This window comes from Protomyctophum parallelum (assembly GCF_964188405.1).
Source record: "Protomyctophum parallelum genome assembly, chromosome: 11".
Lineage (NCBI taxonomy): Eukaryota > Metazoa > Chordata > Actinopteri > Myctophiformes > Myctophidae > Protomyctophum > Protomyctophum parallelum.
The window spans coordinates 21,030,540-21,050,253 of NC_139707.1; the positions used below are offsets into that span (position 1 = coordinate 21,030,540).

General features: G+C 42.0%; 1 protein-coding gene across 1 annotated transcript in view; it reads left to right on the forward strand.

Annotated features, from left to right (window-relative positions):
- Positions 1-19,411, forward strand: part of galnt13 (polypeptide N-acetylgalactosaminyltransferase 13) — a gene marked incomplete at both ends in the record, with an annotated part of 32,236 nt that extends 12,825 nt beyond the window's left edge. Inside the window, 6 exons of the mRNA XM_083777490.1 lie at positions 621-738; positions 1,793-1,973; positions 5,605-5,744; positions 7,550-7,648; positions 7,795-7,929; positions 19,271-19,411. Coding sequence (XP_083633616.1) covers positions 621-738; positions 1,793-1,973; positions 5,605-5,744; positions 7,550-7,648; positions 7,795-7,929; positions 19,271-19,411 — 814 coding nt within the window. The remainder of the gene's footprint in view (positions 1-620; positions 739-1,792; positions 1,974-5,604; positions 5,745-7,549; positions 7,649-7,794; positions 7,930-19,270) is intronic.
- Positions 19,412-19,714: the final 303 nt, after the last annotated feature.

Sequence of the window (19,714 nt, forward strand, 5' to 3'; positions counted from 1 at the left end):
CCAGTGACATAGATGGCACCATTCTTGTCACCGCTAAACCCCTTATACCTAAACTTCTTTGCCTTTTTTTACTATTTTGATTTTTTTTTTTGAATAGTTCAACTAGCCAATCTACATTGACACGTTGTGAGCTTGTAGACTGGTTTAGGGATAATCAGATATAGAATCTGGGAGCCCAAAGTCTATATCATTTTAGATCTTACAAATATCTGGGGGTGAGATGCCACCTTATCATATATATATATATATTTGTAGGATGTAGGATTTGGACCCTTTCCGCTTGTAACACTGTAGACCATTGGAACCAACAATACACTCCTTAAAATACACCACTATGCGCAGGGGAAAAAAGTGTGGTTGCCAATGGCCTAGTATTTGACGCATACCGACTCTGCAGACTGACAGCGAGTCGTAGTATAGGCTGAAAATATAATTAATTAAAAAACATAATGGCATTGTTTCAAAGCATCCAACATACTTTAAGGTTTATTATATCCTGAATGGGTGCTCCTCGGGAGTACATTAAACTGATTTCTATAATCATTATGAGGAAATATGATACTGTATCGCAAAAGGCATTTGTGAATCCAGTCTTTTAACGTGCTTTGTCTGTTCTGCAGGACCCCTACAATGGCTGGGGGTTTGTTCTCAATAGACAGGACATATTTTGAAGAAATCGGAACCTATGATCCCGGGATGGATATCTGGGGTGGCGAGAATTTGGAGATGTCTTTCCGAGTAAGTGACAGAAATGGAGAGACATTTCCACCTTGCTATGGCAGTGTCTTGTCTAGCATCCTCATACGAAATGTGTTTCTGAGCCATGCAAATAGTACTAAACCATATTGTCCTTAATCCCATTAACTCCGCTATAACTATTTTGGACATGCCAGTATAGATGAAGAGGTGAAAGAGTTTTCTGAAAAGTTTAAAATAATTCGTAAAAAGGCAGCCCTGCAAGCTGGGCAAATTTTTGCTATTCGTTCTACTATGTAGTATGTAGTATGTAGTGCGATTCAAGGGGAATACCACTCATTTTCAACATTGAACTATGTCATTAATATACCTTAGAGTTGTGTGGAAATAATAAAATCACACCCATGTGAAGTGAGGGGCGCTCTTATCATCATGCATCATCTCACACTGGCCAATCAGAATGCCTGTTGCCACAAACTTAGGTCATATTTGGCGGACATTTGACCTAATTTCTCCTTTCATTGTCGATGGCAAATATGAAACGTGGTTGGACAAGTTGACGTAAATTTTCCCTTCATTGTCAATGGCATTTAATGTGTTGCCGACATTTTGTGGGGACAAAAGCTGTGGCTAGCGCCCCTCAAACATCACCCCTGTGTGAAGTGAGGGGCGCTCTTATCGTCCAAAATTGCGTCCTCACTTTTGTCTTCAATGTTTGTGTTACACAATGTTTGTGTTTACACAAACACTCAAAATTGTCCTTTCATTGTCAATGACATTTAATGTTTGTGTTTGTTTGTTTGTGTTAGGACAAATTGGGTTACACACACCAAAAGCTGGACATAGGAGGGGCTATCTCCCCCCTTCTGTTTAGTGTAGAACTGGAGGTCTAGAACTTGGGATCATGTGATAAATGACATCACATCAGTGTACTCCAGTACACCAGTTCTAGGCTAAACAGAATGGAGGGGGGGGGGGGGGGGGGGGTTGAGGAGCCTCATTTTAATTATTATTTTAATTATATCCCACACAACTCAAATTTATATGAATGACTTAGTTCAATGTTTAAAATGAGTTGTGGTTAATTTGTGTGTAGATCTGGCAGTGCGGCGGCTCATTGGAGATTGTCACATGCTCCCATGTGGGACATGTGTTCCGGAAGGCCACCCCATATAGTTTCCCCGGAGGAACGGGCCAAGTCATCAACAAGAACAATAGGCGTCTGGCAGAGGTCTGGATGGACGACTTCAAAGATTTCTTCTATATCATATCACCAGGTACACCGTTCGATCAAAATACACTTGCTAAATGTACATAATATCTTAGGGCAAATTTGTTGGGACAAAATGGTGCTGTCACACGCAGGAAGCCATTCAGTATGCATCACTGTTGATATGATATGAACCCATCTTTTCCCATTACAATACTAGCCTCCTGTCCTGTGCTAGTTATTATGCAGCATTAGCTAACATCTAACAGACTGGTATGATAAGCAAAATCCTTGCTTCATTTAATTCGTTACTCTTTTGAGTCCTTTGCACTGTATGCCTCTCGGTCATTAATGAATCCAACTTTGCTTTTTCCGTCCTCTCCGTCTTACATTAGTATTCAGTGGTGCTTTCAACACCCCAGCCTCTATATCTCACTGTAGCCACACTTTCCTTCCCCTACTTGATCTTTTATTTATGGAAAACACAGTACAAGAGTATTTTTCTAAAGTTGAGCTCCATAAAAAATGGTTTGGTTTCGTATCACATTTTCACTGAGAAAACAGAGCTCGGTCAGAAACAATCATAACACAGTGTCAGAGGCGAGTGGCCCTCCAACCAGCTGGCACAATGCAATGAAGCCCTGCTTCTAGAAGCACACTACTTTATCATCAATTTAAAAATGAATGGGACCATAATTTACAAAATAATAATAATAATAATAAGGGAAGTTAAGGGAGGAGATGGGAGGAGACCCCGGGGCAGACCAAGGCGCAGTTGGAGGAAATACATCGACTCACTGGCCTTGGAACGTCTCGGAAACCCCCAGGAGGAAGTCACTAATGTTGCTCTGGAGAGGGAAGTCTGGAACTCTCTGGTTGACTGTTCCCCCCGTGACCCGACTACGGATAAGCGGTTGAAGATGGATGGATGGATGGATGGATGGATGGATAATAATAATAATAATAATTGAAAGAAGACTATAAACTAGCGACTGAACGCATAAAGAATTTATGACAATGTTCTAAGCCTAAGAAGGTAATAAAATCAAGTATATAGTTTGGTCAATTATCCATTGTAATCAATGGCGTAGTAATTCTCCTGCAGCCAGCAGGCGGGAAATAGCAACATCTTCTAATCTAGGCCATTATCAGCTTCAAATCCAGCAGAGCTTCCTTATAAATGCCTGATATAAATTTCATGGCCTACCCGTAATTCGAACCTGGCTCCCATGTGGGAGTTCAAATTCATACAGCTCTTCTAATACAGAATCCCCGCTTGGCCATTGGGCTCATGAGCACACTCAGGCAGTATTGTCCTATAGCCGACACCATGGTCTACTCTCAATGAAAGAGGAGGGATAGTGCTAGTTACAGTATATGTTGTATTAACATACTCATTGGATACCATACAGATTGGTTAAAATATAATTGTATTCATTAAAACAATTGAATGAATAAAGCTTTAAATTAACAGTCATGATTTGACACGGTCTCTGGCTACATGTGGAAGGTGCCTGGCCACCTACAATATAAGGGATCGTTCATGATCTTACGGTATGACAATGACCTCTTCCTTTGACCACTAAAGTCTTCCTCAGAGTGGCAGCCAGGTGGGATTATCTGTGGGCGGTGCCGAGGCAGTGATAGATGAGGCTTTCTGTGGACCATGGTCCGACATCGACAACCCCGATCCGCCAGGATATTAGGAGGAATGATATGGGACGTGCTGATGCTCAGCCTGGTCCCCATATTGGCACAGAGGAATACAGCGTGGCTATCAGGCAGATAGCCACGTATTGGCATCCAGTGACGCCATTTACAAAGTGTATCTCCCTCCCAGTCCCGATTTTGCACTGGCGATTTCACGATTAAACACGCCATTCGTCATCCGCAACATATGAGGCTCAGACCCTACTGAGAGAACGCTAAGTGGGGTCGAGGAAGCGAGAGAGAGGGAGAGATTTTCTGCTTACGCCTAATCTGATAACGTTCAATGCCTAATAATTCCCCAGATGAAAGCACTGGAAGTTGTTGAGATAACAGCAGGCGTTCTTTGCATTGTCTCGGGTCTGTGGCTGATGACTGTGCCGCTGTAAATCTCATAGTTCGGCTGAAACTGCTCTCCATCGTCAATCATCACAATGTGCTCTTTCGTGGTAAATTACCCCCTGGATCTAACTACATGCATTCTATGATTCCTCCAGAGACACTGTGGAGAAGCCATCTGCCTGGTGTGTTAGAAAGTGTCTCTACCCAGTTGCTGACAAATCCTATTTCGATGAATTACACCTCGTGTTGATACGTCATGGATAGGCTTGATGTATCAACTATGATAGCCTTTTATTGAATAATTTTTATCCCACGATTTTGCAACCCATTTTTCCACCCAGTGTCAATTATATGATAGCCTTTTATTCATTTGAAATACTGACCCTCTCCTTTAGCAATACCTCAGCTACAGTACCTGTATGTATCTAATGTATGCTATGTTTATCACCTAACTCACAAACATGTCATTTGTAAACACCCAAATAGTTTTCAGAGAAAGAACAGCAGGGTGCTTCACGAGATCTGATGATGCAGAAGTTCCCTCTTGTGGTCAGCTTTGGCAGTGCAAAAAATTAGGACTGGACTAGACAATCTTAATTCTAAACAATGTCCTTTGTCTAAACACTACATAAATATGGCAAATCCTGTCTCCTGGCAGCTGCACGCTATCATTTAATGTCCTTGATTTATCCATTTGTAACACAGAGAGTGTACAAATGGAACCAAATGGACCCGTACAGTTTTATATATTTATTCACAGTAGAAAATATACAAGCTTCAATTTGATGCGCTGTGAGCTTATGGATCGATCGGCTATCATCACAATTTCATATTTGATACGGGCGGCGGTGGCTCAGGGGTAGAGTGGCTGGATGGTAACCGCAAGGTTGCCTGTTAGTGTCGAAGTGTCCTTGAGCAAGACACTGAACCCCTACTTGCTCCTGCTGGTTGGTGCCTTGCATGGTTTCCGCAGCCATCGGTGTATGAATGTGTGTGTGAATGGGTAAAGCGCCTTGGATAAAAGGCGCTATATAAATGCACCATTTACCATTTATATTGCTTTTTGATATAGTAATAAAGTGAGTGGTGCTGTTGATACTGTAATGTACTTCGTAGTACTGTACTGTACTGTTCTTCATCGTACTGTACTGTACTGTACTGTACTGTTCTTCATAGTACTGTATATTAGGTATGCAGTCTAGTCTAACTTGGACTCAGGGGGGTGGACGCCTCTGCCTTGCATAGTCCCCAGTGAATAGGCATGTTGCCCTTCACTGGTAACCCTATTTTGGTATTCTTTTTAAATATATGAAGGTATTGTGGGTTGGGATTTTACAAAAAATCCCCCCTTTTAAATACATACACACACACACACACACACACACACACACACACACACACACACACACACATCTCAGAAGTTGAAGCAGTTTTTAAGGACCCACTTTTAGGCCAGTGCAATAGATCATGCTTTTGCCTTTTTTTAAACCCTACCCATTTTAACCAAATACATACATACATACATACCTGCGTGTAGGAGTGGTTAGCACCACTCAAAAAGGAACAGTTTCGGTCATTCAAGGTTTCCACCCGACATCAACGAGTTGCACACTTTGGGACTTCAGATGTGATTGTGTGTTGTGTTGTAGGAGTGGTGCGGGTGGACTACGGAGATGTGTCTTCTCGCAAAGCCCTGCGCGAAGCCTTGAGATGCAGGCCATTCTCCTGGTATCTGGAGAATATCTACCCAGACTCGCAGATCCCAAGGAGATACTACTCTCTTGGCGAGGTATGAACTCTTCTTGTACTCTGAATCTGATCCCCAACAACACAGCAGCCACTACACAGGCAGAGCCTGGCTTTCCTAGTCTAGAGCTGTGTTTTCCGGAGGCAGTATCACAGTGTTAGCGCGTGTGTGTGTGTGTCTGTCAATAAATCAACATGAGACAAATCTAAAATAAACCACTAAGAAAATCAGTCTTATACTCGTATACGTTGTTCTACAATCTACAGTGTCACACAAAAATAACAAAAATAGAGCTCACAACGTGTTGCATCGTGAATGTGTTGTAAGCTTGTAGATCTGCTCTATATTGCAGTTTCAGTACCCTAGATTTGCTTCAAACCCCATCTTTAAAAACAATTTATTTTATTACAGTACATACGGAGTGCAGGTGATATTACATCTGCGAGCAGAGTGTGGGGGGGAAGCAATTGCTGACACACAGCTTACTAATAGAAAAATGTGTCTACTGTGTGTGTGTGTGTGTGTGTGTGTGTGTGTGTGTGTGTACATGCGTGCATGCATGCACACCTATGATAAATGGAGGCCATCTAAAAGTAATGTGATTGGCAGTAAAGGAGTTGATGGTCAGATGAGGTTGTAATCCTCAAACTTTAATAGTGCTGAGACTCCAGGATTCCTCAGCTGCTGCAGTACGAAGCTGTCTCACTCCGTTTCTCTTAGCCACTGCGGCATTCCACTCAGCTCCCGTCGTCCTCGTACGGATTCCCTCCCTCCATAACATATGGACCTCTTTTAAGGCGGGAGCAGTTACGTTTTATATTACCCAATTATGAATGCCACCGTCCTTGCATCATAGGAATAATAAGCCTATTATGCAACACACTACATAAAGGCGGCTCTATATTAGAGCTAGCGCAATGTGCTAGTTTATTAGATAGCACAGTGAATTATAAAGTCGTAAAGCACATTTTTATGGCGGTGGTGGTGGAGAACTGTGTTGTCCTATCATTTATCCTTTTCATCTGTAAATGTGCCATGATTATGAGTAATATTGGTGCCACTTCCTGCAGCAATATAATTAATGGGTTTAGATTACACCTTTCCCTGAATGGTAAATATGTAATTAGACTTGACATCTGTGCCAAAATTATTGTGGAAACAAAAAAAGGAACAGCGGGAAACGCGCGCTTTAGATTGACGTTTCCTGGAAAGAGTTTGCTGTCATCATGTGTATTCGAAAATTAAGCAAAAAGCCACGAGAGGTCTCAGGTTATCGGGTATTTTACAATGGCTGGGAGGTGTAGGCAGACCCGACGTGCAGCGGAGGGTCTTCTACCTCCCAGCCATTGTAAAATACCCGATAAGCTGGGGCCTCGAGTGGCTTATTGCTTTTCTAAAACGGTTACAAACATATAGCAATATTAACCTAATAAAACTATTAAATTCACGTTCAAGTAGCTACGCTTTGCGCCACCAGAGAAAGCCACATCACTTCCTTGTTTTGCTCGGCAAGTAGACTATGTGACGGGAGAATAGCGCTTGATGTCTTTACTGGGCTGCCTGGAGCCACACATTTACAGTCATATGAGCCGGGCGGTGCTTAGACGCCCGCACGGCATGGGTTTGTAAGGCAATCAAGCGCTCCCCTTCCCCAGTACAGAGATGCGGAATCAGCTGCGAATTATATGAAGTGATTGAAGGTGTGGGTTATCGGTGAAATGTACAGTACAACGGTCACGTGACGGTAACCAGCCAATCAGAATCACGTATTAGGACTAACCGTTTTAGAAGTTCATTTTTATGAGGAACATATATTGTGAATAACAGTGCTTGTTTACTACCCGTAGATCAGGAATGTAGAGACCAATCAGTGTGTGGACAACATGGGAAGAAAAGAGAATGAGAAAGTCGGCTTCTTCAACTGCCATGGCATGGGGGGAAACCAGGTGAGGAGCTGAATGAAAATTTCACTTAGCGTTGCATTTGATCCAGGATAACAGGAATATCGTCTGTGTCTCAATGAACAATCGCTGCACTGGATAAAGTCAAAACCAACTAAAAATTAATGAAAGATTCAACCTTGGTTCCCCAGGTGTTCTCGTATACAGCAGATAAGGAGATCAGAACAGATGACCTGTGTCTGGATGTGTCGCGTCTCAACGGCCCTGTGGTCATGCTCAAGTGTCATCACATGAAGGGCAATCAGATGTTTGAATATGATACCGAGGTAAGATCTACATAACAGGCAGTGGTAGACAGTAACAAAGTAACAGAGCACTATAACTAAGAAAAGATAGATTTATTTTGCATAATCTGACTTTACTTAAGTATTTGTATTTTTTGGTTACTACAGTATGCCTTTCACTAGCTCTGGTCCATAGCCCTAATGCCCTTTGCTGCTGTTGCATTAAGGCTCTGCCACTCTTTGCTTCTAGCCCTCGCATGAAATGCAGACCAGCCTCTCGTCTGTAGCAGAAATATAAAAAAACGTTTTACCTACTCACCAATACAAAGGCGGTTTGTGTAATTAGAAAGCCTACTTTCCTTAGTGGATGCACTCTAAGTCCCCCATGTATAAAATGCACTTTTTGGCCAGAAAGGGATTGTTTTTCCACTTGAATTTTCTTTACTTTTAGCTACTCCACAGCGCCCTCTACAGATATTGCCAAGGGAAAAAAATCTCAGACAAGATATTCCTTCCGGAGAAAAAAATCGCCAGAAAAATCACTTTCTGGCCTAAAAGTGCATTGTGGTGGGGGCTCAGAGTGACTCCACTAAGGAATGTAGGCTTTCTAATGACACAAACGGCCTTTGTATTGGTTAGTAGGTCAATGTTTTTTTAAGGAATGTAGGCTTTCTAATGACACAAACGGCCTTTGTATTGGTTAGTAGGTAAATGTTTTTTTATATTTCGCTACAGACAAGAGGCTGGTCTGCATTTATGCAAGCGTAGGAAGAAAACAGTTCCATAGCTCTAAGCTATAGACCAGAGCTAGCCTTTCACTACACTACATTTCAAAGACAAATATTGTACTTTTGACTCCACTACATTTCTAGGAACGGGAGAATTTTGTTATGAACACAATTTCAAATCCTATATTTAAATTGCCTAATGGTTGAGTGAACCACCCTGTTGAGGCCCCCAGGGGGCCCTCGTTAAAAGCACATTATATTATGCATATAGTGCCCGCCAAAGCAATGCCTGTTAGTCAAATGATAATGATATGGAGATTAACATCCACTGATGTCACACTCAACATAAACCATTCAACATGAACTGGTGTCAGACACAACAGAAATCGCGTCAAATGCACATACCTGTACATAGAGGTTTTCAGCCTGCACTGACATCAGACACAACAGTGGATCGGTGGTGAAACATAGATGTGAGGGCCATGTAGCAGTCCAAACTCTAGATGAGAAGGCTGCGTAGCGCATGGGTTCCCGAGGCTACCACTGTACCACTGTAGGTAGCCTCGGGAACCTGACTGAATCTGACTATAGGTCCTACAGTCAGATATTTTGGATAAAAGGTAGGAAGACAAGGTAAGCAGGACAATGTGTCATACATGAACCCTCTGAAATTATAGGTAGGCATCAGATTGCGATTTCACTGACATATTACTGACTGGACTTTTTTATAGTACTCGAAAGAGACTGCAGACTCAGAAATACATATTCCACAGTCCCATAACAGCAAAGTGGAACATGCATTTCTTCTAGCCAACAGATGGTGCTGTGCCCCAGTATTTGCCAATTACTTCAGAGATAGCACTTGTGTTGCATATTGCACCCAGCTCTAGTTATAATATGCCATATGTTGCTCGTCGTTTCCCCTTATATAGCATGTTGGCAACTGGGAATATGATTTTAACCCATTCTGAACGGGCACCCATTTTGGTGTCAGCATCATGTTATGCTTTAGCTATTTAAAAATAGCAGATCTACAAGCTCATATCGCGCCACCGAGTGGCGCGATACGAGCTTGTAGGTCTGCTATTTTTGAAAAATCGAAGAGCGACTGACATTTTTAGAATCTGATCTCAGGTCAGAATGGGTTCATCAGACCAGTGTGTGTCCCAGTGGAAACCTCGTATGAATCTGATCTCAGGTCAGAATGGGTTAAGGTGAGCTGTCCAAGAGTCTGCCTTTGAGTGTCGTCCTTTTGTTTTCAGTAGCCTTCAGAATCTGTAGAGATGTCTGTAGCCAATGATGCTACTGTATCTATTGCACCCGGACACACCATTAGATAGGCCTACTGTATAAAATATGTATATAATATGTACATAATACATATGTACACTGTAGGTACCGACTGTTATGTATAGAAACCAGAGTCAGAGTCGCAATCTGCTGCACATAAATAAACATTTGCTCGACCAACCCAATCACCAGAGGATAACTAACATTCTATGTTTCGGCAAATAACGGATAGCCTATGTTGAACGTCAACGTCTGAGAATCAAGAATTCAATTTATAAAAATCACACCCGTGTGAAGTGAGGGGCGCTCAATAGACACTATGCCTATTTGCTCAGACACTATGACATAAAATTCTCCATTCATTGTCAATAGGAATTTTTGTGTAGAACAAAAATAGACACTAAGCCGATTTGCTCAGGACACTGACGTAATATTTACACATTTACTTTAAAAAGTACTATGTGTCGTTTCAAACTAGATAAGAACTGATTTCCACCCTTTCAGAAAGTCGGACAGTACTGCTGAGTCGACAGCACGGTCATCACACTACTGGGCGCAGGCACTCGCTCGGCTGGTACCTCGCTTGGGTGTACTACCTGGCAGGGCTCAACTCAACTTTAACTGTATTGTCAATTGCAATACCAATCACAGAGTAAAAGGCACATGCAATTCATTCAAATCAACAGCTACATATGTCAGCGATATTTCAGTGCCAAGAGAGTGAATGAGCTTTTAACACATGGAGCACTTTCACATGTCCTCCTCACTATATACAGTAGAAGGATTGGATTAAAGCAGCACTATAGCTTTCCTCTTACCCCGGATTTGAACCCGGTTTCCTACTCCTGGTTTCAAGTGCTGCCATTTTTCAGGCGATAAATTGAATCATGAACACAAGGTCAAAATTCATATCAGATCCTGTGTCTAGGTGAGACATGAAATCTACTGTAAATGACAAAATAGAAGAGCATGGAGACTAAATACAACCACCCCATACGTATAAGTTATATTGTATTAAAATACTTTGAACAAGGAAAACAACCGCACACTGTCTTCAAATGCAGTGACCAACTTTTATTTACAGGGAAATAGCAACGTTTCGGCCTATGCGGCCTTCATCAGGCAAAAGCTTTGCTTTTTATTAAAATACTTTACCATACAGATTGGACAAAACACAAAATAATGATAACTAGAACTGCACTCTGTCGAGTGCATACTTGCTTGTTGCTAGTAGGCCATAAACGGCCTACTAGTGCACAAGCAGAGCGCGCAAGTACTTTCGACCGCTACAAACTGTCAAATCTCAGTTTCTCTGTGAAGGAACGTTTGAAATGTTGAATTATTAGGTTTAACTATTTGCTACCTACCTACTTTATGCATGTAACGTAATGACTGCTTGTGCCTGATACGGCAGTGGTGCCAGATTACATACATGTATACATAGGAGCATTACCTTTAATCCTCCCAATACTAAAACATATCGTCATTACGTCACCATCGAAAACCAATTACACTCTGGCATTGGGTCCTTTAATCCACATATTTCTTACGTCATCATTGAGAGCTAGTTATACAATTATACACACCATGTAATCTGGTCCCAGCAAATCAGGCACAATTTGCTGTTTTATTTGCATACGCATCAAAAGTGGCGGGTTGGCTGGGACGGTGCATACGAGCCGGGCGAAACTATTACTTGCGCGCTCTGCTTGCGCAAGTAATAATTGTATTCATTAAGATTCACCCGTGTGAAGTGAGGGGCGCTCTTATCATCATATGTCATCATACATCATCTCATTCTGGCTAATCACAATTTACGTCCTCACTTTTGTCTTCAGTGTTTGTGTTTATACACTTTTGTCTTCAATGTTTGTGTTTACACAAACTCTCAAAGCTGGACATAGGACAGGCTAGCGCCCCTCAAAAAAGTGACATAGTGAGGCTTCAAATATAAATATTGGTAAAGTTGCCTTTTAAGGAAGAGGTGACATATGAAAACTCTAACTCGCATTTCTCAATATATCCTGGGTTATTAAAAGTTTCTCATAATAAAGGTATGTTATTTACTCTCAAACTGGTAGGATACAGTTTTAGAATAAGATGGTATGTCACCTATCAATGATAGAGATGTCCTCATCTGCTGACAAGTACCGTACAGTAGAAGAGGATAAGAGAATGATCTGGGGGCCTTTCCATCAAGCCCTGTACAAACCCTGGAGAGAGCCCAAGTCATTACGCTTTGTTCTCTGGGTACATCCTTAATATAAAAAACTGAATAATTCATGAACGAAGAAGGCTTGTCCCTGTCATAAACAGCATTGGGGCTTTTCAACACTGTCAATGACATGGTTATTCTTAGCTGCAGTGTGACAGACAAGAACAGATATCCCTGAACCCTTGGTGGCTACAATCCCATTAACATTTAATCTGGTCATCAGTTTGGGCTTCACAGAAATACCTGACTTTTCCATATTCCTGCTGTTCTGATCTGCCATCGTGACAGACAGACAGACAGACAGGCCGCCCTTTTTTCGCCTACTCAGCTATGGCTTGAGCCAGCGACGAGCTGTGCTCCTTGTTTTCTCACCAGCAAAAATAATATACCAAAACACCACTACAATGTATGGCGGCTGTCAGATAATTTCTCTAGATTCAGACACTGACATACGTAGACAAATCTAGGTTCAATTCATGTTCTCTGTGTGAATTTTCAGCAAGGCTTGAGACTTGGCCCATTATCTGATTATTATTCTTTGGTCTTGCATACAGTTACAGTACACCTGCTTGTTACGTTCTGTAATTCAGCATATTAACCCTACTGTCCCTATTCTGGTAATGTCATAATAGACAAACATTCAGCAAAAATAGTCAAACATTCTGCAAAAACAGAGACAGACAGATACAAGCTCACAATGCATCACAAATGCGACATACCTCTCGTCCAAAAGGTCCTGGGACATATTAGGCTCCTGGGCTACAGAGTAACAGATTGCTTTGCTACATTAGGAGCCAGCAGTCAAATCCTAACCCAATAATTCCATATTATTGAAGGTTAAACACACACACACACACACACACACACACACACACACACACACACACACATTGTCCGAAACTATTACATTTCATAGGCAAGAAAATATGTCACAAAATGAAGAATCATTATTCTTGGTCAGGCTGGGCTTTAATAGAGATGACCTGTCAGATCTCACCCGTCTTCCCAATCTCCTCCCGGGCCACTGCCATCATGGCCAAATGCAGAAGCACACATTCGTCCACATCACCACCCAGTCCTGTCTGACCATCAACCGCCTGGAGGATGGCACCTATGGCCCCACCGTGGAGACCTGTAACAACAGCCCTGTGCAGACCTGGATCCTCCGCAACCACACCCGGCTGGACGTGTTAAAACGCCGCTACTACAAGACTACTGATTAATGTTTGTAGCCCCCACCACCCCACCCTTCGGGTCTGGGCCAGTGGGGGTCTATGCCGGGGGTCTTGAATAGGAGCAGGTCAGTGGAACTAGATTGTAGTGTAGTCCGGGGTCTCAGTTTAACTCCTGAACCCTTTGTAGTAGTCTAGACTTGAGGTGTGTTTTACTGACATGTGTGGGCCGGAAATAGATATGCATTGTTCTTGCTGTGGACTTTAATAATAACAGAATGTTAGCTGCTTTCAACCCGGCTTCCCTATTTTGGGCATTGTAGACAAAGAGATTTCATAAATAGTGAAAATAGCAGATCTACAATCTCACAACGAGCTTGTACGTTGGCTATTTTTGTTATTCTCTGCACGACAAAGTATATAGAGTTCAAGTGGTTAATTGAACAAGATTTTCTGCCAATAGTTGATTTGTGTTCCACTTGTCTGGAAGTGTTTGTTGCCTCCCTGATGTCTACTGAAAAGATTGTGAGGCTAAAACATTGCCTGAGATTGTTTTGTTTGTTTCATTTTCATTTCATTTTGAATTGTAAACATCGATCTGTAAGGGTTACACTCAAAGTAAAACAAAATCACATTTTACTTTGTAGTTAGTAGTTTCATTTACCTGTACAATATATACATGTGCTAAGCTCATCATGACGTTGAGCTTCCAGGTACTTTCAGGTAGTTAAATGGCCCAGAAATGTATTTGCATGCATATTGTCTAACAATATGCATGCAAATACAGTAGTTTTCTGGGCCATTAGTAGCTATTACCGGTGACCTTTGGGAATGAATGAATAAAGAGAGGGAGACAGACACGTAAGGCAATGACAGACATCGCATCAGAATGCAGCTGTGTACAAGATGGTATCTGCAAGACCTTTAGCTAGCCTTCACACCAAATTAGATCTCATTTGACATTTATTTTCCAACATAAATATTTTATTTTGATTTGAAAATTCACAGGCTGTCCCTTGGACTGCCAGTGCCAGCCCTTGGTGAACGGCGCCTGCAGGCGGAGGACATGTTTATTTTTAGCAGATTATCTATGCACCGGGCAGATTGAAATGGGACTGCCATTGTTTACAAGTTCTTTTGAAGTGATCCTCCATTGTGAGCATAGCTTTCATGGTCCTGTCCTCTCGGGAAGCGAGCGCTGCATTTGAACACTACTATAGCCACGGAGCAGCTGTGTACACTGTGCGTTGTGTCCCTATTGTCAGAGCAGTGTATTTCAATTATCACCCTCCTCTACCACTCTCACTCTACCTGTCTATTCATGTTTTTTTTTAAGGAAAGCTCTTTAGCGCTGCATTTTGAGCCATTAAATGATTACGATTTATTTATTTATTTAAAAATCTAATTAATCTAATCAAAGCTCTTGAGATACACCATCTCATTTTCAAGGTGGTCCTCGGGGCACAAAACATGGAAACATTTAAAAAAAGGTAATACACCCTCCCTGTGACCTTATATTATTCTCTTCCATTTAGGATGCCTAGTCATGCTTTTGCAGTTATTGTAGTGAAAATAATGCAAAAATAGTATAATAATGAATCTCCTCTACACACAGACAGTAACATTGTAATGCAACTTATTATTTTGAATGCAACAAGAATTAAACCAAAAATAATAGCATAGTTTATCAAGAAGAAGAATGGTCAACCAAATCAAAAGTAGTAAGTAGCCGTGGGATCCAATGGTCACAGATACAGAGGCATGTGGCCCATAGCTCAGGACTATTACACTGGTCACAGATACAGAGGCATGTGGCCCATAGCTCAGGACTATTACACTGGTCACAGATACAGAGGCATGTGGCCCATAGCTCAGGACTATTACACTGGTCACAGATACAGAGGTATGTGGCCCATAGCTCAGGACTATTACACTGGTCACAGATACAGAGGCATGTGGCCCATAGCTCAGGACTATTACACTGGTCACAGATACAGAGGCATGTGGCCCATAGCTCAGAACTATTACACTGGTCACAGATACAGAGACATGTGGCCCATAGCTCAGGACTATTACAATGGTCACAGATACAGAGGCATGTGGCCCATAGTTCAGGACTATTGCACTGGTCACAGATACAGAGGTATGTGGCCCATAGCTCAGGACTATTACACTGGTCACAGATACAGAGACATGTGGCCCATAGTTCAGGACTATTGCACTGGTCACAGATACAGAGACATGTGGCCCATAGCTCAGGACTATTACACTGGTCACAGATACAGAGGCATGTGGCCCATAGCTCAGGACTATTACACTGGTCACAGATACAGAGGCATGTGGCCCATAGCTCAGGACTATTACACTGGTCACAGATACAGAGGCATGTGGCCCATAGTTCAGGACTATTGCACTGGTCACAGATACAGAGACATGTGGCCCATAGCTCAGGACTATTACACTGGTCACAGATACAGAGGCATGTGGCCCATAGCTCAGGACTATTACACTGGTCATAGATACAGAGACATGTGGCCCATAGCTCAGGACTATTGCACTGGTCACAGATACAGAGGCATGTGGCCCATAGCTCAGGACTATTACACTGGTCACAGATACAGAGACATGTGGCCCATAGCTCAGGACTATTACACTGGTCACAGATACAGAGACATGTGGCCCATAGCTCAGGACTATTGCACTGGTCACAGATACAGAGGCATGTGGCCCATAGCTCAGGACTATTACACTGGTCACAGATACAGAGACATGTGGCCCATAGCTCAGGACTATTACACAAGTGGTTCCCAAACTATTTCATGTAAACGACCCCAAAATCTACACTCATTAGCCCGCCTACCCCCATTAGAAAATGTATGCCAACTTTGCCAAAGACCCCCAAAAGAGAAGATACATTTTTTACAGCTCTAACAGTAATTTTCATTTCAAGGACCCCCAGTTTGACATGCATTTGGCTATGGACCCCCATTTAATTGCATTTCTATCTCTGGGAATTTATATTGTAAAATCTAAGTTAAGTTAACTCTGAGAGTGTAGAAACCACCCTAACGGGTCCATGATTTTGATTGATTTGTAGTTTGTAATTTGTAGTAAAAATTCCATTTTCCTTTCCTACATTTAAAATAAATATATTTCAAAAGTTTTTTTTAAAATAAAACAATGAAAATAATTGTATACATTTTAAATCTAAGAAATACCATTAATTTAATTAAGAAGTAGTGAAGCGACGCGTTGTGTGCTTGTATATCTGCTATTTTCACTATTTTGGGTCCCGTCTAGGCAAACGTCTAGTCTCTCTTTTGGGTCTCCACCTGAAAAGTTTGGGAGGCACTGCGGCCTGCGTCTCTGTGTCAGGCAAAGAGTCTTTACTGTTACTGTATCATGATTCATGGCACTGTTTGGTCAACAGGCACTGTAAATTGGGTAAATGACTCCTGGGGCTGGTGTTCCGTGTCAAAGTTTGCTGTGGTGAAGTGACCTGCTGTTAGATGACCTGATTTGCTGCTAACTCTCAAAGTCCTTGTGACACACACAGCCAGGCTCAGACAGAGAGTGAGCGACCTAGGCAGCATTAAAGCTTAAATTATGCTTTGTCTCACGACCGCACCACTCTCAAAAAAGACTAGGCGTGTCAAATTTATGCTTCAGCAGAGAAGTGTTCTGGGGCATGTCACCGTGACAATGTTAAGATATATTTTTTTACTTTACTTTAGTATTTCCATTTTCAATACTTTAGTTTATACTTCTACTCTCAGAGACTACATCTCAGAGGCAAATATTGTACATTTTTCTCCACTACAATTATTTGAAACCCTTAGCCTCTAGTTACTTGCAGATTTAGATTATTATTACAAAACATTTTGTATTTTATTCAAATATTATTGCTTATGGCAGCTTTAAGTACTTCTTCCACCACTATGTGCTGACATAAGATGTCAGCATAAGTGCACAAGTGCACATTAAACAGGGTTTCAGTAGCTGTCAGCAAGTCCAATGTGCTCCTTGGTGACAAAGGGGAGGGGGGAGGACTTTATTCCTCACGCAGGGCTGATGGTTAGAAACTGTCGTTTAATTAGCTGGTCTCAGCTGTGCACACACGCATGCACGCATGCACGCACACACACTTGCTCTTGCAACACTGGTTGGTTTTGCTGGGAGGCTGAGATGGGAATTTTTACTGCCTCAGAGGAGCCATGAAATAATTATGAGCAAAAGACAAGGGCCCCACATTTCTAATATTTTCATTAAATATGGAATGGCTGTTCGTCCTCCCTCTGTTGTAGTCTCTCCCCTGTCAGTTATGCAACCAGAGTGGGTTGGATCCTTGAATGAGAGCAAAAAGGATATCTTCATTAGTGCATTACTGATCACGGCATGCATTTAGTTCTGATATAAGGCTTACAGTATGTTAAATGAAACATTAATAAGTCTGCAATAATGTTGCCATTATGAGTTGTTATGCTGGGATGTTTTATTTGATCTCATTGATTGTATTTATTCCAAAAGTGCAAGAAGACTGAGGCTAATGGGGGCAGTGATTACATCAGGACAATACTTTGAATAAGACATTGTCAGTGATGATGAATGAATCACAGTTCTACATTTCATCCATAGGTCTGCCTCACTGTAATGGTTGGCAGGTGGCATGCCACATGCTCTCTGTGATGTCACTTTGTTTGAACAAAGTGCCCTGTAAGTCAGGTGTGTGTATGTGAGTGTGCACAGTGCACACGCAAGAGAGAGAGAGAGCAAGTATGTGTATCCACATCCAGAATGATCATCAGAGATTTGTATTACAAACTGGGTGAAGCTCAAGCTCAAATATTATGATTTGAGCATCTGATTAGATTGGAAATCCTCTGTCAACAGTCAACTCACAATCAAGGTTTTTAATGAAGTCTTAAATCCACACTGTCTCACTGTAAGAAATAAGAACAAGTGGTCTGTGTCTGTGTGAGAATGCAAATTATTATCCCTGATTACTTATTCACGTTTTTGGTAATGTTCCTTCCTTTATTTAGTTTGGTACTGGATGGCTGCTGTGTTTAATGACCAACAATCATTTCTCATATTGTGAGCGAATGTATTAGCCTCTTTAACACTTGAAACCCTTCAGCAGCAGGTCCTTTTGAAGCTATAGGGGTGGGGCCATTTATTCTTTATTTCTTCATCTTTGTTCTCTTAAGAAAGCTTTTACAGCACTCATTAGCTCATTAGCATCAGGACACAATTATAGCATCGTGTCTGTATGGGCTATAACTCACGTTTCGTCGCCAGTCGAGGGCACTGGTGACAAAATAATCAAAGTGATCATTACTGCTACTGAGGCCCCTGAAGTCACTGAAGTACAAAATTGCAGAAGTACCGTATGTTAGCGCAAAGGACATGGACATAAATGGTTAATTAAGGCCATTGAGTCTGACCCCCTCTCCCTCTTTCTCTCTCTCTCACTCTCTCGGTGTGTCGTTGCCTGTGATGGTAGTCAGATGCTGAGATTCATATTATCTCACTGTAATTGAATTAAACTCGCTACAGGTGTATTTGATAATGTACATGGCATTTATGGCATTTCACGTTTTGTTGTTAGCACTGACGAGACGGAATGGAGAAGAAAGAAAAAGGAGGAAGAATGAGAGGGAATGGGATAGCCTACAAAATATAGGTCAAATGATGGGTTATTTGCACTCACATCATCACCAATACACAGCCTACACAGCAAAGATGTTGAGGATGAAATACCAGATCAGACATATTTAAAAGTAAATTCCTGGGGCAATGACAAACTATCTTTTCCAGTGTGTGTGTGTGTGTGTGTGTGTGTGTGTGTGTGTGTGTGAGAGAGAGAATGTGTACTGTACCTGTATGTGTGCGGCTGTGCGCTGTGTTTGTATGTACACTTGCCCGTGTCTGTGTGCAACTGTACGTGTGTTCAGTGTTGTTGTTTCTTGTCTTTGCAGCTACTGACCCTCCTGCACGTGAACAGTAACCAGTGTCTGGACATGCCCTCAGAGGAGGATAAGATGGTTCCCACATTGAGAGACTGCACAGGGAGCCGCTCGCAGCAGTGGCTGCTACGCAACATGACTCTGAATGTTTGAGGCCATGTTCAGACCAGAGACAAAGACAAGACAACGCCGTTTTAAGCCCAATTTATACGTTGTCATGTGACAATGTTGTGCACCAAAAATAGCCGATCTGCAAGGTGTGACGCTATCTGAGCTTGTAGATCAGCTATTTTTGGCACGTGACAGTGTCGTAGCGACGGAGCATAAATTAAGCATTAGAACGTTGCAGAAACAAATCCCAGTGTGGTCTGAACTGCCCTTGAGGCCTTGCCTCACCAGTCCGCCCCTTACCTCCCTAGTCCCTACTCACTGGCTCGCTGCACCTCCACAGACATC